The 27,680-nt window shown below is 42.5% G+C and overlaps 1 protein-coding gene across 1 annotated transcript; it reads right to left on the bottom strand.

Moving 5' to 3' along the window:
• Nucleotides 1–1,236: 1,236 nt before the first annotated feature.
• On the bottom strand, nucleotides 1,237–27,293 carry lonrf2 (LON peptidase N-terminal domain and ring finger 2). The gene is made up of 12 exons (XM_033617480.2): nucleotides 25,700–27,293; nucleotides 21,642–21,760; nucleotides 20,750–20,872; nucleotides 19,570–19,731; nucleotides 19,225–19,444; nucleotides 17,101–17,200; nucleotides 16,757–16,871; nucleotides 6,023–6,144; nucleotides 5,554–5,740; nucleotides 5,285–5,419; nucleotides 4,932–5,081; nucleotides 1,237–4,272 (listed from the first exon to the last, which is right to left on the bottom strand). Exons 1-12 carry the CDS (start codon nucleotides 26,439–26,441, stop codon nucleotides 4,114–4,116), a joined length of 2,334 nt encoding a protein of 777 aa, XP_033473371.1. The 5' UTR covers nucleotides 26,442–27,293; the 3' UTR covers nucleotides 1,237–4,113.
• Between the last annotated feature and the right edge of the window lie 387 nt (nucleotides 27,294–27,680).

The raw sequence follows: 27,680 nt of genomic DNA, 5'->3' as shown, positions 1-27,680 counted from the left end.
CTCTGTGGAGAGTTACAGCAGCTCTGTGGGGGGTTACAGTAGTTCTGTGGAGAGTTACAGCAGCTCTGTGGAGAGTTACAGCAGCTCTGTGGAGAGTTACAGCAGCTCTGTGGAGAGTTACAGTAGTTCTGTGGAGAGTTACAGCAGCTCTGTGGAGAGTTACAGTAGCTCTGTGGAGAGTTACAGCAGCTCTGTGGAGGGTTACAGTAGCTCTGTGGAGACACAGACATGTTAATGTCCCTTTGTCCAGTCTCACTGTGTCCTCTGTATCAAACACCTTCAGTCTCAGAGGACATTGTCTGGACCACAGTGAGCTGAGTCTGCTCAGTTTGTCCTCTCTGTCCTCCTGCTCACTGATGAGTTTTAAAGGTTTTAAAGCTCAGCAGTAACCAGCTGGTTCATCCTGATGTCTCGGTGTCCTCCGTCTCTCAGACCAGAGCTCATCTAGTCTCAGACTGTGTGAACCAGGTGAGTGTTTCTGTCTGAGGAATCTGTGTCAGAGTCTGTGATGTCATCTGTCCACCACATACAGTACATTGATCATTACATCTCTAAATCTTCCATCAACATGATTTAACAGTTACAAAAATCTATCATTCAGATTTCAGACTGCTGAGTTTATTTGTTTAGTTTGTTAGAGTCTGTCTGAACCACGACACCACGATTTATTCCCCAAATATTTTCAACCATCTGTCCATCATCAGGGGAGAAGACTGCATTTGTCTTCATGTTCCATCCAGTGAGTCGACACCAGATGAAAATGTTGGCGCTGTACGTTTCTGCAAACCACAGATACGTTACATTTGCATGTTTCATCAGCATCTCATCATATAAAGTGACGTCATATCTGAGCTGATGTGTCATCAGGAGGTGGAGGATGGTGGGACAGCTCAGAGACACACCTGTCAGTCTACAGACCTCTGTTCAACACCAACAAACTAAATGGACTCATCACCATGTTTCCAGTAGCTTTCATGGAAACCAAATGTGGCTGGGTTTCAGTGACCTGTTGCTGTAGTGGCAGCCTTGTAGTGTTTTTTGGGTATGAGGTGTTTCCTCATGAGCCATCTGGAAAGGATGAAGGGATGAGGGGAGATTCTAATGACAGGAAGTTTGTTGGTCAGTTAATGAACATTGTGACGATGGTTTGTTGTTAACTCCTCTCCTCCAGTACAGGACAATATAAAACATATTATTCCCATGTCTTCTCTAAAATATGACAGACGAGGCAGAAAGTCAGAATGAGTGATTTTCTTTATTATCAATAAAAAAGTAGGTATAAGATCTCCCTTTACAAATATACCAGGGAAATGCAGCACGTTGTGAACCCCGTCCCCACACGGACAGAGAGCCAGTGACTGCAGACGAGTCACCAACATCTGGAAGGACAGACTCATACACAGACACACGGACGTTTACGTGCACGCTGCCCGACAATGCCATCACAACCACAGCTGTCATACGGACACACCTGAACCAGCTGACCACACCTGAAACGCTGCTGCTCGTCGCTCTGTGCAGGTACCGTCAGGACTTTGATGACTCACACACAGAGTTGAAACACTTCCTTTAACATTCATCCTGTATTTAAGGTTCAAACACAGAGGCAGTGTTTCCAAACTAAACTAACTGAAAAACAACTAACATCCTTCTTTTTCTTCTTCTAGTCACTTTATACTACGTTTGTATCGACGTGTTGAACATGTGACCACAGCCAATCACTGATCAGCCAAAGAGCGTCAACAGGAACCTGTCCTGGGTCACCTGTGTGCTCCTCATAGGTTACAGACCAAACAGGAAGTCAGTCACACAAATATTTCTCTACAGCGCCACCAGCAGTCAGAAATCCAGCAAGGACTTGTCAGGCTACAGAGTCCTTACTGAGACTCGTTACTGAGACTCGTTACCAAGTTGTTACTGAGAGTCGTTAACGAGTCGTTACTGAGAGTCGTTACTGTGCAACATGTGACTAAATATCCAGTTTTAAGTTTTACCACTGGAGGCGCTGTTCAGCTCAAACAGTCCCACCTTTCAACAACCTTTAAATCATTACAGTCGTGACACTGTCTGTGTTCCAGTATTTAAAGAGACAATAACATATTTTAACATAGTTTTCTCTGTTATCAGATCCAGTCAGGAAGATTTGGAGGACAGTGAGGATCAGACAGGCTGATGTGACCATAGAGAGAGAGGAAGATGAATCACAGCTGAGGGAGACTCTGCAGAGGTGCTGGTGGCTGTGGGCCGAGCAGCTGCAGCTTCAGCTGATCGAGAGCTGCTGCTGAGTTTACATGATTATGTTTATTCAGACTGAAAACAGCTGTATTTCCACCTGTGTTCACAGTGTCTCTGATCACCTCTGAGGAGGTTTGATCGATCAGATCATAATCTGTCATCAATATATTCTGTGTATCCTGTATGTTCACGATGACACACAGTGATGTAGATTAAACGTCTCCACGCTCACTCGTCAGTTCCTGAAATACTAACTCCTTCATGTTTATTTCAGTCACTGTTTAATGTGTTCACCCACAGACAATGATTGATTTTATTTGTTGAGTAGTGCCACGTTTCAGAGGCATTCAAATACAATCTGGAGACTGCAAGATGTGATTAATGATTTTAAATGTCTCTGATAATTAATAACATTATTATTTCAGATGTTTAATCTTCTACAGATTAAATTCTGTACGAGTGATTTCTTCCTTTTTAACAGTCTCATTATACATTTCTGTTTAAACATCCTGAATCAAACATTATCTGATCACCTGAAACTCATCTTAATGCTCTGTGCAGAGGCGTCTCACTGTGATCACGACTCCTCAGGTCAGCGTTATGTTCTGTACCTGTGTGACAGCGTGCACGTAAACGTCCTGAGAGGAAGAGGAAGAGGAAGAGGAAGAGATAGAAGGATAGAGGGTGAAATGCTCCTTAAATAAAACATTAAAAGGCCTCAGAGTTACATTGATAAACACAGAAACCACCCGACTCAACATTTCACCTTTCACAGACACTTCAGGGCAGAAAATAAAACTACGACAAGAAAATGTACAATCAACCCCCCCAAAACTATGTCTGTGTGTGTGTGCGTGTGTGTGTGTGTGTGTGAGACGTCCCAGAGATATGCTACAACAGGACAGGAGGCTCCAGACCCAGACTGGAGCTGGAGATGCATGTGTGTGTGTGTGTGTGTGTGTGTGTGTGTTCCTACATGTGACGGCCCAAAGAGACGCGCCTGTCCTCACACAGTGCGTGTGTGTGTGTTAACACGGGCGCCATTACTGTCTGATTTCACGGTGCCCTTCACTTTCTATCAGACAGTTTGAGGTACACGCCCACCGGCCCGGTGAGGCAGCAGATAGGACACGAGTTTTGGCTCAGTCAGGAAGATTGAGGGCAAAGCAGCTGGTGTACGTACGTACGTGTGTTCAGCTCGCCAAGCGGCTTCATACAGAGAGGAAAGAGACGACAGCGCCGGACCGGTACATTCACTGAGTGAGTGTCTGTCTGGGTTTGTTTTTGCTTCATATAACAGGAGGTGACTTCCTGTTTGGACTGGACTGTCCGATACACACTGCTACACAGCACACAGCTGTGGAGCCAGCAACCACACAGCTCTGCGGCGACCACGCGGCTTTGTGGCAACCACGCGGCTCTGCGGCGACCACACGGCTCTGCGGCAACCACACAGCTCTGTGGCTCTGCAGCAGCACACATAAGTGAAATGCTGCAGAGTAAACATAGAGAACCTCACACTGTGTCTGTGACGTTTGATCCATCATTAACAGAGTCAGGTCATTATCTGAAGGTGGAAGTGAAACTGATTCGACGTCAGACTCATCAGAGAACGCCAGGTGAGAGACGTGGTGGCGCCTGACTCGTCCTGTGAGGAGGGACGAATGGATGAACGTCCTCACATCAGCACCCTGCCCACCTGACGCTCTCCACGATCTGCTCTGTGCTCAGAGAGGCTGCATGACAGCGAGGCATTGACAAGTGAACACATGTAAAAATGAGAGGCTGAATGAATGACGGAACAGATAAATGAATGAACTGTTGAACTGCATAGAAGCCCGGGGGGTTCTGGTCCGTCCTCCCCGAGCGGTCAGGCGATCATCGCGGCCTTTTGCGCGTGACGAAGATGAGGACCCTGCGGATGGCGATGAGGCGGTCTTTGAGTGAGGTCATAGCCAGGATGGTGAGCTGGGCTCGATTCTCCAGAGGAAGGACGGCGAGCAGCCACCAGCACCAGGCGGGTCCACTGGGACTGGCCTGTGGGAGAGAAGAGAGACAGTTGGTCTCTGAGGATCATGACACAGAGCGAGACCTGAGAGGAGCCGCGTCGTACAGTCAGTGAGGGTCACAGAAGGTCACCTGACCCAACACGTGCTATGTCTTTAACCGCCTGGAAACACAAGGTCGTCTGCTGAGTAGCAACCATAATAAGCCCCAGCCTACCTACAGGCCGCGCCCCTTAAAATTTGACAAAAATTTAAATCTACAAAAAAATCTTCCTGAACAATTAACGGTCACCCTGATGGACTCTGGACGTTATGATGACGTACGCATGACTAAGAATCGGTCATATGAAAATCTTTTTTATGACTTAAATCAACACCAAATGTGTTTTTAGCCCTGTGAGCCTGATGTCATGGTGCTGATGTCATGGTGCTGATGTCATGGTGCTGGTCCACCAAGTCTCATTCACATGTGATGGAGGACGAGCAAACGACAGGACTTTAATGTGTGATTACTGAAAAGCTGCAAACACTGTGAAGATTAAAGTGTCTGATCGGTCTGACTGCAGACTGAGTTACAGCAGCTGACATGAGTCTGTGAACCTGCAGCTGTATGTTCACCCTGTGTTCAGGTTTAAACACGCAGTGACGGAGGTGATGGAGTTGACAGAGGTGACGGCGGTGTGTGCTGACCTGTGGGTCGGGGTCTTTACTGGGCAGGTGTCCAAAGTGGCTCAGAATCTGACTCTTCATGTTGTCCTTCAGGGAGGTAAACCAGTTGTTGGCCTGCTCATACACAGAGTCGTGAAGCTTCAGGAGCTCCACCAGCTCCTCCCCCTCCACCTGATTGGACACAGACATTTATGTTAATGAGCACAGAGAGACGACAGACTGAGTCAAACTCAGGACTGTTCTTTTTTCCTGCTGCTCAGCTGTCACAGAGCGGCTCCTGGTGAGAACCTGACATCTGACTGACAGCAGCCTGATGGAGACTCTACAGGACACACACACACACACACACACACACACACACACACAGAGCTCACCTTCTTGTCCTCCAGGTACTCGATCTTGGCGGTGTTGTAGCCATCTCTCTGGCCGTGGCTGAGGACCTTAAACCGTGACACGCCGATGGTGTCGACCACTGAACGACCGTCAGGAAAGAACTTCACGTCTCTGACCTGAAAGAAGTTTGTCTTGTGTTTACACCGGAGGAATCTACAGACCGTTTATATCTTGTGTTTACAGTTCTTTGACTCCACACTGCAAACTAACACCATCTTCCACACACACACACACACACACACTCTCTCACCTCCAGCAGGCAGCCATAGTCGGCGAAACCTTTGAGCTCGTCAGCTATGCACATGCCAAACTGCTTGGTGCCTGTCTCCATGGAGCGGCGGATCATGAGGCGGTAGCGCGGCTCAAACACGTGCAGCGGGCAGGGGATGGTGGGGAAGGCCATGGTGCACACAAAGATGGGAACTTCCTGGTTCAAGCTACAACAGACGCAGAGGAGAGGGTGTTGAGATGTTTGTGTGTATCTGCACATCTCAGAAATCACAAATATATCTAAGGTTATAAAAACCATCTGATTCTGTCTGAGACTCATGAATCAAACTGTGACATAGAGTCTGAACACTGAGCTGCTGTAATCATTCAGTATCTGTTACAATATAGAAACGTCCTGTGAGGAGTGTGTTCAAATGTACAGTAAATAAACACTGTCTGTGTGTGTGTGTGTGTGTGTGTGTGTGCGCGCGCGCGCGCAAGACACTGACTTTGACAGCTCCTTCATCTCCTCCTCATGGATCTTCTTCCTCTCAGTCAGCTCGTCTCCAAGGTAACGCTGCAGCACTTCCTCCATTAGCAGGGTCTTCTTGTAGCCCCTGGTGGCCAGAAACTGCAACAGCAACACACGAGCACAGTCAGTATGATGTTTATGACATACTAAGATTTTTATTTTAATGATCTGTTGGTCCAAAAAATAACCATTTTATCTTGTCTGACCCACAGTACAAGGAAAAGGATAAATAACTGTTTCAGTGACAAACTGAACACAGTGCAGACCAGACTGTATATGAGACTGTGTATGTGTGTGTTTGTGTGTTTGTGTCTGTGTATTAGACTGTGTGTATTTATCAGTCTGTGTGTGTGTGTCTGTGTATTAGACTGTGTGTATTTATCAGTCTGTGTGTCTGTGTATTAGACTGTGTGTATTTATCAGTCTGTGTGTGTGTGTATTAGACTGTGTGTATTTATCAGTCTGTCTGTCTGTGTATTAGACTGTGTGTATTTATCAGTCTGTGTGTGTGTCTGTGTATTAGACTGTGTGTATTTATCAGTCTGTGTGTGTCTGTGTATTAGACTGTGTGTATTTATCAGTCTGTGTGTGTCTGTGTATTAGACTGTGTGTATTTATCAGTCTGTGTGTGTCTGTGTATTAGACTGTGTGTATTTATCAGTCTGTGTGTCTGTGTATTAGACTGTGTGTATTTATCAGTCTGTGTGTCTGTGTATTAGACTGTGTGTATTTATCAGTCTGTGTGTCTGTGTATTAGACTGTGTGTATTTATCAGTCTGTGTGTCTGTGTATTAGACTGTGTGTATTTATCAGTCTGTGTGTCTGTGTATTAGACTGTGTGTATTTATCAGTCTGTGTGTCTGTGTATTAGACTGTGTGTATTTATCAGTCTGTGTGTCTGTGTATTAGACTGTGTGTATTTATCAGTCTGTGTGTCTGTGTATTAGACTGTGTGTATTTATCAGTCTGTGTGTGTCTGTGTATTAGACTGTGTGTATTTATCAGTCTGTGTGTCTGTGTATTAGACTGTGTGTATTTATCAGTCTGTGTGTGTCTGTGTATTAGACTGTGTGTATTTATCAGTCTGTGTGTGTCTGTGTATTAGACTGTGTGTATTTATCAGTCTGTGTGTGTGTCTGTGTATTAGACTGTGTGTATTTATCAGTCTGTGTGTGTGTCTGTGTATTAGACTGTGTGTATTTATCAGTCTGTGTGTGTGTCTGTGTATTAGACTGTGTGTATTTATCAGTCTGTGTGTGTTTCTGTGTATTAGACTGTGTGTATTTATCAGTCTGTGTGTGTGTCTGTGTATTAGACTGTGTGTATTTATCAGTATGTGTGTGTCTGTGTATTAGACTGTGTGTATTTATCAGTCTGTGTGTATCTGTGTATTAGACTGTGTGTATTTATCAGTCTGTGTGTGTCTGTGTATTAGACTGTGTGTATTTATCAGTCTGTGTGTCTGTGTATTAGACTGTGTGTATTTATCAGTCTGTGTGTGTCTGTGTATTAGACTGTGTGTATTTATCAGTCTGTGTGTCTGTGTATTAGACTGTGTGTATTTATCAGTCTGTGTGTGTATCTGTGTATTAGACTGTGTGTATTTATCAGTCTGTGTGTGTATCTGTGTATTAGACTGTGTGTATTTATCAGTCTGTGTGTCTGTGTATTAGACTGTGTGTATTTATCAGTCTGTGTGTATCTGTGTATTAGACTGTGTGTATTTATCAGTCTGTGTGTGTATCTGTGTATTAGACTGTGTGTATTTATCAGTCTGTGTGTCTGTGTATTAGACTGTGTGTATTTATCAGTCTGTGTGTGTGTCTGTGTATTAGACTGTGTGTATTTATCAGTCTGTGTGTCTGTGTATTAGACTGTGTGTATTTATCAGTCTGTGTGTCTGTGTATTAGACTGTGTGTATTTATCAGTCTGTGTGTCTGTGTATTAGACTGTGTGTATTTATCAGTCTGTGTGTCTGTGTATTAGACTGTGTGTATTTATCAGTCTGTGTGTCTGTGTATTAGACTGTGTGTATTTATCAGTCTGTGTGTCTGTGTATTAGACTGTGTGTATTTATCAGTCTGTGTGTCTGTGTATTAGACTGTGTGTATTTATCAGTCTGTGTGTGTCTGTGTATTAGACTGTGTGTATTTATCAGTCTGTGTGTGTCTGTGTATTAGACTGTGTGTATTTATCAGTCTGTGTGTGTGTCTGTGTATTAGACTGTGTGTATTTATCAGTCTGTGTGTGTGTCTGTGTATTAGACTGTGTGTATTTATCAGTCTGTGTGTGTGTCTGTGTATTAGACTGTGTGTATTTATCAGTCTGTGTGTGTTTCTGTGTATTAGACTGTGTGTATTTATCAGTCTGTGTGTGTGTCTGTGTATTAGACTGTGTGTATTTATCAGTATGTGTGTGTCTGTGTATTAGACTGTGTGTATTTATCAGTCTGTGTGTATCTGTGTATTAGACTGTGTGTATTTATCAGTCTGTGTGTGTCTGTGTATTAGACTGTGTGTATTTATCAGTCTGTGTGTCTGTGTATTAGACTGTGTGTATTTATCAGTCTGTGTGTGTCTGTGTATTAGACTGTGTGTATTTATCAGTCTGTGTGTCTGTGTATTAGACTGTGTGTATTTATCAGTCTGTGTGTGTATCTGTGTATTAGACTGTGTGTATTTATCAGTCTGTGTGTGTATCTGTGTATTAGACTGTGTGTATTTATCAGTCTGTGTGTCTGTGTATTAGACTGTGTGTATTTATCAGTCTGTGTGTGTATCTGTGTATTAGACTGTGTGTATTTATCAGTCTGTGTGTCTGTGTATTAGACTGTGTGTATTTATCAGTCTGTGTGTGTGTCTGTGTATTAGACTGTGTGTATTTATCAGTCTGTGTGTGTGTCTGTGTATTAGACTGTGTGTATTTATCAGTCTGTGTGTGTGTCTGTGTATTAGACTGTGTGTATTTATCAGTCTGTGTGTGTTTCTGTGTATTAGACTGTGTGTATTTATCAGTCTGTGTGTGTGTCTGTGTATTAGACTGTGTGTATTTATCAGTCTGTGTGTGTGTCTGTGTATTAGACTGTGTGTATTTATCAGTCTGTGTGTGTGTCTGTGTATTAGACTGTGTGTATTTATCAGTCTGTGTGTGTGTCTGTGTATTAGACTGTGTGTATTTATCAGTCTGTGTGTCTGTGTATTAGACTGTGTGTATTTATCAGTCTGTGTGTGTGTGTATTAGACTGTGTGTATTTATCAGTCTGTCTGTCTGTGTATTAGACTGTGTGTATTTATCAGTCTGTGTGTCTGTGTATTAGACTGTGTGTATTTATCAGTCTGTGTGTGTCTGTGTATTAGACTGTGTGTATTTATCAGTCTGTGTATTAGACTGTGTGTATTTATCAGTCTGTGTGTGTATCTGTGTATTAGACTGTGTGTATTTATCAGTCTGTGTGTCTGTGTATTAGACTGTGTGTATTTATCAGTCTGTGTGTATCTGTGTATTAGACTGTGTGTATTTATCAGTCTGTGTGTCTGTGTATTAGACTGTGTGTATTTATCAGTCTGTGTGTGTGTCTGTGTATTAGACTGTGTGTATTTATCAGTCTATGTGTGTGTCTGTGTATTAGACTGTGTGTATTTATCAGTCTGTGTGTGTGTCTGTGTATTAGACTGTGTGTATTTATCAGTCTGTGTGTGTGTCTGTGTATTAGACTGTGTGTATTTATCAGTCTGTGTGTGTTTCTGTGTATTAGACTGTGTGTATTTATCAGTCTGTGTGTGTGTCTGTATATTAGACTGTGTGTATTTATCAGTCTGTGTGTGTGTCTGTGTATTAGACTGTGTGTATTTATCAGTCTGTGTGTCTGTGTATTAGACTGTGTATTTATCAGTCTGTGTGTGTCTGTGTATTAGACTGTGTGTATTTATCAGTCTGTGTGTGTATCTGTGTATTAGACTGTGTGTATTTATCAGTCTCTGTGTGTATATGTGTATTAGACTGTGTGTATTTATCAGTCTCTGTGTGTATCTGTGTATTAGACTGTGTGTATTTATCAGTCTGTGTATTAGACTGTGTGTATTTATCAGTCTGTGTGTGTGTCTGTGTATTAGACTGTGTGTATTTATCAGTCTGTGTGTGTGTCTGTGTATTAGACTGTGTATTTATCAGTCTGTGTGTCTGTGTATTAGACTGTGTGTATTTATCAGTCTGTGTGTGTGTCTGTGTATTAGACTGTGTGTATTTATCAGTCTGTGTGTGTATCTGTGTATTAGACTGTGTGTATTTATCAGTCTGTGTGTGTCTGTGTATTAGACTGTGTGTATTTATCAGTCTGTGTGTATCTGTGTATTAGACTGTGTGTATTTATCAGTCTGTGTGTATCTGTGTATTAGACTGTGTGTATTTATCAGTCTGTGTATTAGACTGTGTGTATTTATCAGTCTGTGTGTATCTGTGTATTAGACTGTGTGTATTTATCAGTCTGTGTGTGTATCTGTGTATTAGACTGTGTGTATTTATCAGTCTGTGTATTAGACTGTGTGTATTTATCAGTCTGTGTGTGTCTGTGTATTAGACTGTGTGTATTTATCAGTCTGTGTGTGTGTGTGTGTATTAGACTGTGTGTATTTATCAGTCTGTGTGTGTCTGTGTATTAGACTGTGTGTATTTATCAGTCTGTGTGTGTCTGTGTATTAGACTGTGTGTATTTATCAGTCTGTGTGTATCTGTGTATTAGACTGTGTGTATTTATCAGTCTGTGTGTGTCTGTGTATTAGACTGTGTGTATTTATCAGTCTGTGTGTGTCTGTGTATTAGACTGTGTGTATTTATCAGTCTGTGTGTGTCTGTGTATTAGACTGTGTGTATTTATCAGTCTGTGTGTGTCTGTGTATTAGACTGTGTGTATTTATCAGTCTGTGTGTCTGTGTATTAGACTGTGTGTATTTATCAGTCTGTGTGTGTCTGTATATTAGACTGTGTGTATTTATCAGTCTGTGTGTGTGTGTCTGTGTATTAGACTGTGTGTATTTATCAGTCTGTGTGTGTCTGTGTATTAGACTGTGTGTATTTATCAGTCTGTGTGTGTGTGTGTATTAGACTGTGTGTATTTATCAGTCTGTGTGTGTGTATCTGTGTATTAGACTGTGTGTATTTATCAGTCTGTGTGTGTATCTGTGTATTAGACTGTGTGTATTTATCAGTCTGTGTGTATCTGTGTATTAGACTGTGTGTATTTATCAGTCTGTGTGTGTATCTGTGTATTAGACTGTGTGTATTTATCAGTCTGTGTGTGTATCTGTGTATTAGACTGTGTGTATTTATCAGTCTGTGTGTATCTGTGTATTAGACTGTGTGTATTTATCAGTCTGTGTGTGTGTCTGTGTATTAGACTGTGTGTATTTATCAGTCTGTGTGTGTATCTGTGTATTAGACTGTGTGTATTTATCAGTCTGTGTATTAGACTGTGTGTATTTATCAGTCTGTGTATTAGACTGTGTGTATTTATCAGTCTGTGTATTAGACTGTGTGTATTTATCAGTCTGTGTATTAGACTGTGTGTATTTATCAGTCTGTGTGTGTATCTGTGTATTAGACTGTGTGTATTTATCAGTCTGTGTATTAGACTGTGTGTATTTATCAGTCTGTGTGTGTGTCTGTGTATTAGACTGTGTGTATTTATCAGTCTGTGTGTGTATGTGTGTATTAGACTGTGTGTATTTATCAGTTTGTGTGTGTCTGTGTATTAGACTGTGTGTATTTATCAGTCTGTGTGTGTCTGTGTATTAGACTGTGTGTATTTATCAGTCTGTGTGTGTGTCTGTGTATTAGACTGTGTGTATTTATCAGTCTGTGTGTGTCTGTGTATTAGACTGTGTGTATTTATCAGTCTGTGTGTGTCTGTGTATTAGACTGTGTGTATTTATCAGTCTGTGTGTGTCTGTTTATTAGACTGTGTGTATTTATCAGTCTGTGTGTCTGTGTATTAGACTGTGTGTATTTATCAGTCTGTGTGTGTGTCTGTGTATTAGACTGTGTGTATTTATCAGTCTGTGTGTGTGTCTGTGTATTAGACTGTGTGTATTTATCAGTCTGTGTGTGTGTCTGTGTATTAGACTGTGTGTATTTATCAGTCTGTGTGTGTATCTGTGTATTAGACTGTGTGTATTTATCAGTCTGTGTGTGTATCTGTGTATTAGACTGTGTGTATTTATCAGTCTGTGTATTAGACTGTGTGTATTTATCAGTCTGTGTGTGTATCTGTGTATTAGACTGTGCGTTTTTATCAGTCTGTGTGTGTCTGTGTATTAGACTGTGTGTATTTATCAGTCTGTGTGTATCTGTGTATTAGACTGTGTGTATTTATCAGTCTGTGTGTATCTGTGTATTAGACTGTGTGTATTTATCAGTCTCTGTGTGTATCTGTGTATTAGACTGTGTGTATTTATCAGTCTGTGTGTGTATCTGTGTATTAGACTGTGTGTATTTATCAGTCTGTGTATTAGACTGTGTGTATTTATCAGTCTGTGTGTGTATCTGTGTATTAGACTGTGTGTATTTATCAGTCTGTGTGTGTCTGTGTATTAGACTGTGTGTATTTATCAGTCTGTGTGTATCTGTGTATTAGACTGTGTGTATTTATCAGTCTGTGTGTATCTGTGTATTAGACTGTGTATTTATCAGTCTCTGTGTGTATCTGTGTATTAGACTGTGTGTATTTATCAGTCTGTGTGTGTGTCTGTGTATTAGACTGTGTGTATTTATCAGTCTGTGTGTGTGTCTGTGTATTAGACTGTGTGTATTTATCAGTCTGTGTGTGTGTCTGTGTATTAGACTGTGTGTATTTATCAGTCTGTGTGTGTCTGTGAATTAGACTGTGTGTATTTATCAGTCTGTGTGTATCTGTGTATTAGACTGTGTGTATTTATCAGTCTGTGTATTAGACTGTGTGTATTTATCAGTCTGTGTGTATCTGTGTATTAGACTGTGTGTATTTATCAGTCTGTGTGTGTGTCTGTGTATTAGACTGTGTGTATGTATCAGTCTGTGTGTGTGTCTGTGTATTAGACTGTGTGTATTTATCAGTCTGTGTATTAGACTGTGTGTATTTATCAGTCTGTGTGTATCTGTGTATTAGACTGTGTGTATTTATCAGTCTGTGTGTATCTGTGTATTAGACTGTGTGTATTTATCAGTCTGTGTATTAGACTGTGTGTATTTATCAGTCTGTGTGTATCTGTGTATTAGACTGTGTGTATTTATCAGTCTGTGTGTGTGTCTGTGTATTAGACTGTGTGTATGTATCAGTCTGTGTGTGTGTCTGTGTATTAGACTGTGTGTATTTATCAGTCTGTGTATTAGACTGTGTGTATTTATCAGTCTGTGTGTATCTGTGTATTAGACTGTGTGTATTTATCAGTCTGTGTGTATCTGTGTATTAGACTGTGTGTATTTATCAGTCTGTGTGTATCTGTGTATTAGACTGTGTGTATTTATCAGTCTCTGTGTGTATCTGTGTATTAGACTGTGTGTATTTATCAGTCTCTGTGTGTATCTGTGTATTAGACTGTGTGTATTTATCAGTCTGTGTGTGTCTGTGAATTAGACTGTGTGTATTTATCAGTCTGTGTGTGTCTGTGTATTAGACTGTGTGTATTTATCAGTCTGTGTGTGTCTGTGTATTAGACTGTGTGTATTTATCAGTCTGTGTGTGTGTCTGTGTATTAGACTGTGTGTATTTATCAGTCTGTGTGTGTATGTGTGTATTAGACTGTGTGTATTTATCAGTTTGTGTGTGTCTGTGTATTAGACTGTGTGTATTTATCAGTCTGTGTGTATCTGTGTATTAGACTGTGTGTATTTATCAGTCTGTGTGTGTATCTGTGTATTAAGTTTTTTTTTTTTTTTTTTAACTTTATTAATCCCCCTGATAGGCGGTGGGCCGAAGGTCGCTACCTGCTTTTGTTTTTGAAATGATCGATCCTCAGCGATAGAGTAGCTGCTTTTTTTAACATTAACTTAATATATTTTTTCTGAACAAGTTTCCGTTTGTTGGCAGTCTCAATTCAATCATATTTTTATGAAAACTGAACTTATGTTTGATAAACTAATCAGGCAAACGCTATGGCGTACTATACCGCAAACCAATCAACAACAAGTTCCAGCGTCACCTGACTTGAAGTGTGCCAATGATATTCGCCCAAATAGGAAGTAAACACGGCTCAGAGGAGTTGACCAGAATTGACCGGAGTTAACCGTAAACAGTATGTAGTCTGTGTCTTTATGCTATCTAACCGACAGTATTCACCTGGACATTTTCTGCATATCTTCCGTGAGAAGCTGAAGACATTTCTAACGTTAACTTAGTTGAAGTGTTTTGAACAGTTATTCACGTTGTGTATTAGCTCATTAGCCACCGATGTGTTGTTAGCATTCAAAACTATCAAAGTGAACGGACTTTTAGCCGCAGTACAGCTAACTCAGCTTACTAATGAGGCTGCAGTTCATAGTTTCCGATGAGGAGAACCTGAAGAATAAACGGACTGTGCTGTGAGTGACCCAGCTAACGCTCAGAGTATCCTGACTGCACTGCTCGGGCCCCGCTGTCATGGACGACATCGACAGGCCGTCTTCATCATCGCCACTGACTGAATGAATGACTGAAAGGCTGTTACACATCGTCTGGACACGTGTGACATCTTGATCCTCGCCTGCTGGTTCGAGAGACCATGGAGTTGACAGGAAATCAGACGCAAACTATCTAACTATCAAACTATGTGATGACTATGGTATTAGTACTTTTACTGAACAAAAGGATCTGAATACGTCACCACTGTATGATATATGAATAACAAAAGGATCTGAATACGTCACCACTGTATGATATATGAATATTTATGATATGAAAATTGAAATTGAATGTACTGTCCAAAGTCAAAACCACAATGTTGTACAAACCAATCTGCTGTATTGCCCTCTCTTTACTCTTGCGAGCTCTCTCAATGTTTCTTCTGTTGGCATATTGCATATAACATTCTCGGTGGTAGCCAACATTAGCTGGCACACAAAGACATTTTCCTTTAACTCATATTTTTCTACAGCTATTGCTGCAACTTGGCTTTCTTTAGTATCAAAACTGACCCACTCCAGAGAACTTCTTACAAATGCTGCCCAACTTTCGGCTGAAAACTGTATGATATTAGGAGTTGTGCTGCATGCAGCACTCCATATTTTCCAGGATGCATCCTTAGCTGCAGATGTGCTAGCTAAGGTAAACACGTGTTTGGGTTGATGCAAATGAGATGACATTTAAAAAAAAATCAAATCAAGTGGAGAAAACGACTCAGACTCATCACTTGTTGTATATTGTAGTTTATTAGGTCATTCATTAGACTCTAGAAGCTTATAAACTAGTCAGTTTAGGGTCTATTATTAAGAAATATATACATATATATTAAAATTACTCTTTTGTTTAGTATTAGAACAATATGAGAAGCAGATGTAACATATGCCTCTTGCATGTTAACATTAAATACATCAGTTGAGCTTTAAATGGTCACTATGTCTAATAGCAAAATCTTGTAATATAGAATATAATTTTGCCAGTAATTTTACCTTTATTTAGTAGTTGTAAGGTGTACATATCTGTGTTATTTTCATATTTTTATGCTGTTATCTTATATTTCAAATTTAATATGTGGCTACACAGTACCCAAGGTAACGATGCAGCTATAAAGCCCATCACTGGGGGAACAAGTCAGACCGGGCTTGTATCCCCCATGTGAGTGTGTGACTGTTAAATGGAAACCTGTAAATATTAATGTATAGCTGATCTGAGAGGGACTTTATTACTAATTATAACTATATTGACATTCAGAGTGATTATCAATGTGTACTGGTTCATCTGGATCAATAGTGTCTTTTATGTAATTTGTAATATAGTAAGTCTTTGACATAGCTGTCAAGTCTCCCGTTTTGGCCAGGAAACTACCGTATTTTACCCCTCTTTCCCGCCGTCCTCTCGTATTAGTATTTTCCCGTAAATCTCCCGTATTATAATAACATAATAACCCTGTATTATAACGTAGGAATGTTCACAGCATTTCAATGTCAACAAAGGTAGGCCTATCAGATTCTGATCACCTAATTGTAGTTAGTAAGTGGTTGACAAGTGGTTATTTTAGATTTCCTGTACACCTGTCTTAAAATGTAAGGGATACTGGAGCTTGGTTGGGGTGGTGGGACGGCTCGTGGCGGGCGCCGGAAAATTTCCCTTATTTTCAGATCCAAAACTTGACAGGTATGATCTTTGATCCTGGTCAAAGTTAGACTGTTGACCATATAATTTGTTATTTAACGGTTATTAAGCTTCGTCACGTTGACATCATTTATTAGTATTGTAAGTTTCCTTTGATTATGATTTTATTTATATTAAATAGTTTAACTGAGACCGGGCTTGTATCCCCCAGACCCCGAAGTGCTTGTAAGCAATAAACAGTCATCATTGAATCGACATCGGAGTGTCTGTGTGTCCGTGTGTATATGTGTATTAGACTGTGTGTATTTATCAGTCTGTGTGTGTATCTGTGTATTAGACTGTGTGTATTTATCAGTCTGTGTGTGTATCTGTGTATTAGACTGTGTGTATTTATCAGTCTGTGTGTGTATCTGTGTATTAGACTGTGTGTATTTATCAGTCTGTGTGTGTACCTCGGATAGGTTCTCTTTGCACAGAGGACAGTTGGGGTTGTGGTCCAGGCAGCGCTCCAGACACTTGATGCAGAAGGTGTGTCCGCAGGGAGTGGCCACCGGCTCGTAGAACAATCTGGAGAACAGACAGAACAACACATGACAAACGGCACACGGCCAAACCTGAAATACTGTGGCCATCAACGCCGCCTGTCAGCTGCTGATGTCATGTGTCACACAGAGAGACACGTCCTGAAGACATGACAATATCAAAGTTACTGTTTGAAGTGTATAAGTCAATATTGTTGGTCCTACTGTGTGTGTGTGTGTGTGTGTGAGTGTAACAGTGGACTTTGTGCGGTCACCTCATGCAGAGTGAACACTCCATGTCTCCACTGTCCAACAGCTTAGCAGGAAACGTCCTCCCTCTGTTCACTGCGGCCGTCTGAACGCTGCTCGCCTCGTCTGTACAAAACAACACAGTGTCATCACGTCTGTGTGTGTGTGTGTGTGTGTGTGTGTGTGTGTGTGTGTGTGTGTTCAGGTTATTTATTATCCAGAGAGCACAGACTGGAACGCTGTGTGAAACATAAATAAAAACAGGACTCAGTGATGTGTGAATCTTTTCTGACCTTCTGGTCAGAGATATTTAACCCTTTGGACTCTGGTCAGTGTCAACAGGAGTGTTTCTGCTTCCTGTGATGTCATTTCTTTGAAGATCTTTAAATGCTTCTTATCCCTAAAACCTGTACAACCTGAGCTAGAAGCTCATGTCGGTCAATAAACCAGAATTTAAGTGCTCAAAGTATTAAAATCATGTCAATAAAAAACTGAACAGATTTTCCACAGATTCCTCTGGCGCCACTGTGCATGTGTTCATGTGTGCATGTGTTCATGTGTGCATGTGTTCATGTGTGTATGTGTGCATGTGTTCATGTGTTCATGTGTTCATGTGTGCATGTGTTCATGTGTTCATGTGTGCATGTGTGCATGTGTTCATGTGTGCATGTGTTCATGTATGCATGTGTTCATGTGTGCATGTGTGCATGTGTTCATGTGTGCATGTGTTCATGTATGCATGTGTTCATGTGTGCATGTGTGCATGTGTTCATGTATGCATGTGTTCATGTGTGCATGTGTGCATGTGTTCATGTGTTCATGTGTGCATGTGTGCATGTGTTCATGTGTCTGCAGCTCAGTGATGTCATCATGAACCTACAGACAACGTGATGACAGTGAAGGCCTCAGTTTTCTGCTGCAGACAGAATGAACGCTGCTTCGTTTAAATCAGTTCTTATTTTACATCTATTTTAATAACCATCTGTTACAGCTGTCTGCTGATGTCTGTTTGTTAAAGGGTTAATATTCAAACTGTTTAAAACCTTTATTGATTTTTTTTTAAATCATGCTCTGTCTGTCATTAATAATCTTCTTGTGATGACACAATAAATTAACTAAATTCAGCTGTTAACAATGATTCAAAGCAAACTGCAGTCGGTCACTAACGTGTCACTGCAGTTTGTATGTAACGGAAACTTCTGATTATGGAGCATGTCACTGGTGTGACTGGTGTCACTGGCAGAGACATCAGTCTGTTCCATTGCTCATCTGTGTGTCCATGTGTGTGTAGGTCCTAACATGAGGTGTGGTCAGGAGCATTGTTGGTGTGTTGGTATTTAGAGGCAGCAGGAAGCAGCCAACATAAACCTGGTCTACAGTCAGAATGGTGCAGAGTTTCCTGCTGTTTAAAGGACATATTATTCAGACAGTAAGATGGGCCTATACAGGAGGGTTCACAACACGTGCACACTCTGCTTGTTACACGCACAGGGAGCGTGGAGGGGCTGCAGGTGGGTAAAATAAAACATCATGAATCAGGAAAATGTTAATGACCTTCTGTAAAATGTGAACATGGCAGAGCTGCTGTCTGACTCCACATTAATAGAGACACGGTCCACATTTACAGTCGAGGAGCAGCAGAGTAACTTCACTGATTATTTCAGAAGCTAAAGTTTAGCTGTGTTTCCTCTGTCAGGTTCATAACTACAGTTTGTAGTTTAGCTGCAGTGACATCACAGCTCTGACTGTGTTACTGTCTGCAGGAAACAACTCACTGCTCCTGTTTACAGAATCTTCTGTGTACATATCAGGTCACCTGCTGCAGGTGGATTTAAGAGGGAATGATGGATGACACTGTGATTGGTTGAATCCATGTTACACCCAAAACCCATCTATAGTTAATTCCAGGACTAAATACAACCTCTTTGTGTCCAGATGAATGAACAGAATCTACAACATGTAATTCTTCATCATACTTCCTGCTTTGTTTACTTGTTAATGTGCCATTCAAATGGTGATATTTCCCACTTTACTTAAAGGCAACACAAAGAATATAACAGTGATGTGTTCACTGAAATTAGACCAAGAATTACTTATTATAGTTCTGTATGAGCTGATGATATCATGAAGTGAACTCGTGTCTGTCCTACCAGGTTTGAGCAGTTTGGAGGGCGTGTTGAAGATGGCTGAGGGTCCATCCCCGCTGTGTTTCCTCTTGAGGCCACCAGGGGGCGGTGGCAGGGTGGCCAGGACGTCAGCCAGGCTCTTGGTGCTCCCCTCCCCGACAGCACGGTCCGATTTACCAGGAGACGCAGCTGAGAGTCTGGAGTTGTCCACCGGAGCGCTTTTAGTCACACTGAACTCTGAGTGCTGGACACACAGACAGACAGACAGACAGACAGACAGACATCAGTCATGAAGGGACAATCGTTCTGCAGTCACACAGGTTGGGGATGAGATACTGAGACAATGGATGTCAGTCTGTGAGCAGGTACCTGTGAGGAGGAGGAGGAGCCAGGTTTCTGTGCCAGGGGCCTCAGGGACCGGAGCAGGGCGGGGGGTTTGATGAGGCGTGTGGCCAGCCCCCCCTGCAGCGGGTGTAGCGGCGTTGGCATGTCTTCATTCTCAAAGACAGAGGAGAACACCTCACTGAGGACCTGCAGGATGAGACAAGACACCTGAGTCATGTTCACAGTTCACTCACAGGTCAGCAGAGGCAGACAGAGACATGTGTTTTACACCTGTATTCTGACAACAGGTGAGTTTATAATAACAGTCAGAATAAAACTGCCTCGTGACCACATCAGTCAGAGGAGGCCGGCCCCATCAGTGAGGGGGTGTAAACCTCTGCTCATCTGTTTATTAGGAAAACAGTCTGATTGTTTCTCTCTGGTTGGAGTTAATATTTTCTTCCTGAACATGTTTGCTCCATCTGAGGGGAACATCAGGTGACGTAGCTGCTGCATGCACCAACATACTGCAGTAACTGTTTGTATGCTCCAGAAGATTGTTCATGAAGTCAAAAAATATTTAGCACTGTGCTCGTGCTGCGTCCTGATGTCAGTGCTCTGTGTTATAACTGTGTTCTTTGGTTCTGAAACAGCCTGATGTCTCATTGTTGTTACAGTGTGGAGTCACCTGACATTATCGACCAGGAGCCTGAAGATGAGATGTTTAGGGAACATCTGTAAACTGAACTGTCTACTGACAGTCAGCATGTGAGGTGTTTAGGGGACATCTGTAATTTGTAGCTACAGAAAACAACCTGGGTCACACTGACATTAGTTATTACTACAAACTGTATAAACAGGTGGAACCTCTTCTTCTACCTCTTCACTTTATAATCTGAATGAATTCTGAATTTAATTTTCTCAATAAAGTTGGAATAACAACTTGTTCTGTTATATTTCTGGCAGATGAGAGGCTTCACATCGGGCTCGTAAACACACGTCTGATCAGATCTCTTTACTTAGTGTCCATGTAAACAGTTCAGTACGAGTCTGTGTCGTCTGTATGAAATCACAGGTCCTGTGATCTTCTCTTTGCACAGACATCAATGAATCGTGACATTCATTCACACTTTGCCATGTTATAAAAGTCAGAAGTTGAAAAACATTATGTGAGAGGATGAATAACGAATGTTGTAGTATTTTAATTCAAAGTAGCTTCTCTCACCTTCTGAGCCTCCAGTCTGACTTTGGTCCAGTCCGGCTTCAGAGCCACACACATGAAATATTCCTGTAAGGCCTCATCGTTCCTGCCGGCTTCACTCAGCGCCGTGGCCTTCAGACAGTGAGCCTGAAATTAACAGACAAATAGTGTGATTAACAACATCCAGTATTTTCTCCTTCTACAAAGAGAGAAAAAGACGACCCTCAGTGGGCACCTTTACATGCACACTAATATTCCACTGTTATTCTGAACATGAGGTCATGTAAACATGTTCTGCTGAGATCATCCAAATTTTTGAAGGACAAAATTCAGAATATTTAGTGCATGTGAAGACAGTCAGTGTTTCTGTCTGCTCTTGTCAGCAGGTGTTTTATAACAGGATGTGATGGATCATTTGTTATTGTATGTTTTATTATAAACACCTTGAAACCAAATGTCTTGTTGGCAACAGCTTTTAAAACTGCAGTAAGTTTAAAGTCATCATTCATTACCCGGTGACATCACTAACAGCTTCAGTACCAACTAATAATGTGGTTATTTCTATACCAACAACTTACATGTAGCAAACAGAAAATATAAATATGTCTTTTATCACAACTACCAGATAAAAACAGTGTGTGTAAAACTGTCTATAAAGCAGTTACCTGCAGCACAGACATTATGTAGTTTTTATAAAAACGATTTTTAAAGATTATAGCTGATCATTAACATCTATGTTCAGTGGCAGTATACTCTGAGGGGTTTACTGTGACCTGCAGGGGGCGCTGTTGCCCGTCAGCAGGACACACAACAACTATCTGATGTTAATGAACATATGATCCATATATATAGAGATGATCTGGACTCAGGTGTGTTTGACTCCGCCCTGCAGGTCCACGTCAGAGCTGCGTCTCACCTTTGGCCACAGAGGTTTGATCCGACAGAGGCAGCTGGCGTCCTGCACGGCCTGACTGAAGTTCCTCATCTCAATGTGCAGCTTGGCCCGTTGGCACAGCAGTCTGCCTGAAGAGGGAGCTGTAGACCACAGAGAAAGAAACACACACACACACACACACACACACACACACAATCAGGTCAGTGGAAACGCCTCTAACGGACAGACAGGTTTTTCTAGGTCTGACAGAAGTAGGCCAACAATGTCCCGTGTGCTGGAGACGTGTTCGTCATGTGACAACGCTGACGAGCTCCTTATATAAAACTTATATAGTTCTGATAGGTCAGAACATCAGACGTGTCACTGGACAATTACCTCTTTATTTCCGTTATACAACACACACACACACACACACACACACACACACACACGCGGAGCAAGCAGGTTTGTGTGCTACACTTTAGTCATCATTACATAAACATTATGTTCACACTTTTATACAAGTCTTCTCTGTTATTAAGGACCAAGGCTGAGAATGTTGTCTCAAACTGGGACTGTGATTACATCAGAGTTAGTTACAAGGTCAACATGTTATATTATATGAACATATATACACATACATACACACATACATATATACATACATATATATATATATGTGTATATATATATATATATATATATATATATATATATATATGTACACATATATGCTCACAGTTATGGAAGACTGTCTGAAGTGTGTCGGGCTGCAGAGAGGAAAGTTCTGCAGACGTTTTGATGACGTCACTGGTTCTGTTCTTCTTCTCTTGTAGTTAAATTTAAATCTGTTATCACTAGTGTTTGTTATAAAACCACAGCTTTAACATTTCTTACATAACTACTCTTCTTTTTCCAGTATTAATGATCATTATTTTGCATTGATTTGTTTGGCCCAGGTTGGACTGTGTTTGTAAAGGAGCTGCCGTGTGAGCTCACTGAGTTAGTGACTGACTGATTTACACTAAAGTTGTAATCAGTCATTTCTAACCCTTGACAGCAGTGCAGGTGGATGCCCCCCTGGTGTCCTGGATTGTAGACTACTTGACTGGCAGACCACAGTATGTGCGCTTGCAACGCTGTGTGTCAGACAGAGTGGTCAGCAATACCGGGGCCCCACAGGGGACTGTCCTCTCTCCCTTCCTCTTCACCCTCTACACCACGGACTTCAGCTATTGCACTGAGACCTGCCATCTTCAGAAGTTTTCTGATGACTCTGCTATAGTTGGATGTATCAGCAAGGGTGATGAGGATGAGTACAGGGCTGTTGTGGATAACTTTGTCACATGGTGTGAGCAGAACCATCTGCAGCTCAACGTGGCAAAGAAAAAGGAACTGGCTGTGGATCTGAGGAGGACCAAGACACCGGTGACCCCTGTTTCCATCCAGGGGGTCAGTGTGGACATTGTAGAGGACTATAAGTACCTGGGGATACACATTGACAGTAAACTGGACTGGGTTAAGGACACTAACGCTCTCTACAGGAAGGGCCAGAGCCGTCTCTATTTTCTGAGGTGACTGAGGTCCTTCAACATCTGCCGGACTATGCTGAGGATTTTCTACGAGTCTGTGGTGGCCAGTGCTATCCTCTATGCTGTTGTGTGCTGGGGCAGCAGGCTGAGGGTGGCGGACACCAACAGACTCAACAAATTGATCTGCAAGGCCAGTGACGTTGTGGGAACGGAGTGTGACTCTCTGATGGTGGTGTCAGAGAGGAGGATGCTGTCTAAGCTACGAACTGTCTTGGACAATGTCTCACACCCACTCCACCATGTGCTGGTCAGGCACAAGAGTACTTTCAGTGGGAGACTCATACCACCAAGATGTACCACTGAGCGCCACAGGAAATCATTCCTGCCTGTGGCCATCAAACTGTACAACTCCTCCCTCTGAGTGGCCCTGAGACTTTCACACACTGCAATAACTTAATTTAACTTGTGCAATAACCCCATTCACCCTGACTGTATATATTCTGTTTGTGTAAATAATCTTGTTCAGTTTACTATATATATATATATATATATATATATATATATATATACATATATATATATATATATATATATACTTATTTACGTTTATGTTTGTTAATAATTCCTGCTTATTTAACTATATATTTGTTAATACTATTGTTTAAATTGAACACTGTGACAGGACTGTGACACTGCATTAGGTCAACTACAGCAGGACGGGGAATGTGGCTCCTCAAGCTGGAGGTGCGTTAACAGAAGGTGGATAACCTACATGTTCACACACACAAAATACAAGACATGAGGAGTCATAGATCCATCATGGGCTGTAACACCAGAGGAAACTGGATATGCAGTTATATTTCACCATCTTTCCTCCTGTTTCAGTCTGACCTTCATCGTCTCCTCTCCCTCCTGAGCAGGTTTATTTCATATTAAATCACTGTATTAATTATTCCTGCCTTGGTTGTGTTACCCTGCAGAGCGTGCCTCACTGCCCGTTATTATATCAGTGTCATTGTGTGCATGCAGTGTGTAACATGTGACACGTGGCACAGGTGAAACTGCCTAAATGGCGCAGGTTGGATATCAGCGGTATTTGTGCTGACACCATGAGCCTGTTTTGCTCATCCTACATCACAGACACACCACATGGCCTCCTGCTGCATTTGTTGGGAAACACTGATTGGCAGAGACAAAGCTGTGAAGATACTGTGTCCTCCCAGAGTCACCCAGAGACAGAAGGCATGAATCAATATTGATCCGGGCACAGAAATATCTGTAAACGTGCCACTGAACACAAAATGAGACCAGAATCTAATCCTTCTGCTTTCAGGTCCAGTTGTGCCTTGTTTGAGTCGTTGAGCTATTCAAGGAGCACAGGAAATTGATTTTAAATGTGGCTCTGATATGTAGGCCAGAGGTGGAGAGGTCGCTTTGGCTTTCTGTGGGGATTCAAAGTGAGCAACATGAGAGCAGCCCTGGCCCTCGATTAATGAAACATGCTGGCATTCTTTATGTAATATGCCAACATGAGGGAACAGAACATACTGTGTTCTGGCTCCGCTGCTTCAGGACGATGCTTCAAGTCACAACAATCCCACAGAGAAAGTGAAGGAATGTAGGTTGTTGTTCTGATGATGTCGTACAGCAACAGGTCGTTATAAACATGTCTTCGCCCTGTGTGTTATCTAACACATGTCAACTACATGCTTATGAAACACTGAGAGTGACAGGAGGGGTTCAGGCTGAAGTCCAACTGGGTCTCTGTCCCACCTAACAAATGTCTTCATGCAGTTTAGAACCAGTTTGTATATAAAGACAATATATTATGGTTTCAACCCTTTGAAATCTGGGGCAACGTCACTTTTCTTGTGCTGTAAGTATTCAAACCTGTGAGCTCAGAGAAGCAAAGAAACAATGAGCACCTTGATAAAAAAAAATAAAAAAGTTACATAAACTTCAAAATATAATAGATTTAGAAAAATATTTTTACAAAGCTGCGGAGAAACTATATTTCTAATCATCATTATTATATATTTAAAATCATGTTATATCATTATTATAATTTTAAGCTCTTTCCCAGGTCACTTCCTTATTTCTCCTTTTTTAAAGCCAATGTTTTATTTATACTAATGTCTTGCTGATTATTTGGGTCACTTCTTCTTTGGTTGCTGATGACCCCCTGTGTTTGGGCGAGCCCTGGCCCTGTGCAGGTTTCAGAGGGTTAACGGGGGCAGAATAACACCACATGCATCTGTCCTGTACCTGCTGATGATTGCACAGCTCTGCAGATCAGACACACAGAACATGGTGTAGATGTGTCGTTGAAAAGCTCCGGATCAATAAGTGTGCTGCTTAGGTAACACGGTCTCGTGCGTCATGTAACGTCTGACCTCAGTGCAGTTTGGATAGGTGGGACTGGCGCCACTCACCGGTGACACCGGGGAACTACACTAACAAAAAGTAGGTCAGCTGAGATGAATTCTGTAGTTTGGATGAAAACTTGTCCCATTTTAATAAGAAATGAAAACATGGCGGATGTTTGAGTGATCACATGTGTGTTCTTACCCAGGTCCACTGCTGCATCATATTTCTCCAGGGCCTCAGGGAGCTTCTGGATCTTCCACAGGGCCTCTCCCTCGGTCCACAGTCTACGGGCTCTGCTCTCCGTATCAAACAGTTTGTCCAGCAGCCCGCTGAGAACAACATCCAACCTGAGTCCATCCTTCCTGCTGAACTTGTGTCTGCAGCGGACACACTCTCTGACCGAGTCTCCCTCCAAACACCGCCTGCAGAAAGTGTGTCCACACTCCACGGTGGTGGGCTCATGGAGCAGACACTTACAGAGGCGACATGAAAACAAGTCCAGAGCTTCATCATCTCCACACTCCCCATCACTGTCCCCTCCGTCCTCCCCACTGCTGCTGCTGCAGCCTTTACCGTGCCCGTTTACCGTCCCGGTGATGCCCAGGTCCTTCTCCCGGAGGGTCCGGCCGATGGTGTCCACCAGCAGGGACAGCTCCTCCGGCCTCAGTTTGCCCAGGCTGGCCGCTGTGCAGTACGAGTCCAGAGCCTCAGCTACCCGGCCTGCTCGGGCCAGAGAGTCGGCCTTCCTCAGACACAGCCCCCGGTCCGGCTGCTGGAGGTCTGACAGCTGGGAGCTGTAGATCTCCACCGCCAGGCTGAAGTCTCCGGCCCGGCTCGCCTCCTCCGCCACCTCCAGCATCTCGGGACAGATCCCCGCAGCTCCGGGGTTGGACAGCGGGTGGACGAAGATCTCGCCCAGGTGAGACCTGACTCCTGTCTCCATCCTCCTCTTCCTCTTTAACTCAGACAGATGATGAAGAGGTTCACTGAGAGTCAGGCAGGAGCTGACCTGAGTCCCCGCACTGATCTCAGATCATAGCCCAAAATAAGATAAAGTGTTAATTAACTTCTGATCAACCCAAACCTCCGACTGAGCCCGACTCCCCCTGACAGCCATGGGCAGCATGTGAGGACTCACTGAGAGCCACAGACCCGCACCAACGGTCCCCTGTGGAACATGGTCTGTGTCAGGGTCTCTGCAGGGTCAGCACCGGCTCTGCTGCCCGGAGGTCGGTCACACTGACCGGAGCCTGCCGCCTGTCACACCTCTGGAAACGTCTCTAACACACAATCTGAAACTTGACAGATTTTGTTGCTTTAATAAAAATATGTCCAGTGTTTTGTGAGTCCGCTGGGTGAAGTCCTCCGTGCTCAGCGAGACAGTAAGAAGCTTAATTTCCTTTTAGTCTGTCGCGTTAAACTCGGTGTTGAGATACTGTTCAAACTCAACAGAAGCCGAGTCTAGCTTTTAAAACAGTTAACAACACATACAGTCCAGGCTTAAATAAAGCGATCTGAGATACAGAGCCATAAATCCGGTCTGAGCTCGGGTCAGCTGCAGCTCATCGGCCGTTGTTTTTATGTAAGAGACGAAGAGCCGAGAACTAGCTGACGGTTAACGAGCTAACACCGCCCCGAAACTACACCAACTATTATTAAAACAACCTATTAAAATACAAAGTGTATCAAACCGGGTCCGTTCGTCCCGTCCTGTCCGTTAGCACCGAGAAAACCCCGGAGAGATTAGCTCCGCCGCGGTGGGGTTCTCCATCTTGGTCGTTAGCCAGTTAGCTTCAGATGCTAAAGGTTGTTGCTTCTTTGGATAGCTGTACAGGGCGTCACGTGACGGCTGAGCCGCGCTCCTATTGGCTGATAAGTGGCTCACTTATATAACGCAGTGATATTGTATAACCTGAGAGTGGTGACAGAGGCCGAGTGTGTGTGTGTGTGTGTGTGTGTGTGTGTGTGTGTGTGTGTGTGTGTGTGTGTGTGTGTGAGTGTGTGGGCTTCATCCAAACAAACTCACAACACGTGACATCACACAGAGGTATGTCCAGGTGAGACACTAGAACCATCACTTCCTGGTCAGATCCCTGTTCACTGTGTTACAGCTGCTTTGTAACTCTGAGCTGATCTGTGAGACTGATTCACTGTTTATGTAAGACTTTATATAAGCTCTGTT

The sequence above is a fragment of the Epinephelus lanceolatus genome, chromosome 14 (genome assembly GCF_041903045.1).
Source record: "Epinephelus lanceolatus isolate andai-2023 chromosome 14, ASM4190304v1, whole genome shotgun sequence".
In the NCBI taxonomy this organism is placed as follows: Eukaryota; Metazoa; Chordata; class Actinopteri; order Perciformes; family Serranidae; genus Epinephelus; species Epinephelus lanceolatus.
Note: the sequence above shows the minus strand (reverse complement) of the source record. Positions and strands in the feature narration are given on the sequence as shown.

Bases quoted from the DNA above. Each gene is read 5' to 3' on its own strand.
- lonrf2 (XM_033617480.2), bottom strand. From the start codon at position 26,441: ATGGAGACAGGAGTCAGGTCTCACCTGGGCGAGATCTTCGTCCACCCG. The intron at 6,145-16,756 runs GTACACACACAG...TTGCTGTTGCAG, and splicing joins GCAAAGAGAACCTATCCGAG to TTTCTGGCCACCAGGGGCTA. The intron at 5,741-6,022 runs GTCAGTGTCTTG...CGTCTGTTGTAG, and splicing joins GAGATGAAGGAGCTGTCAAA to CTTGAACCAGGAAGTTCCCA.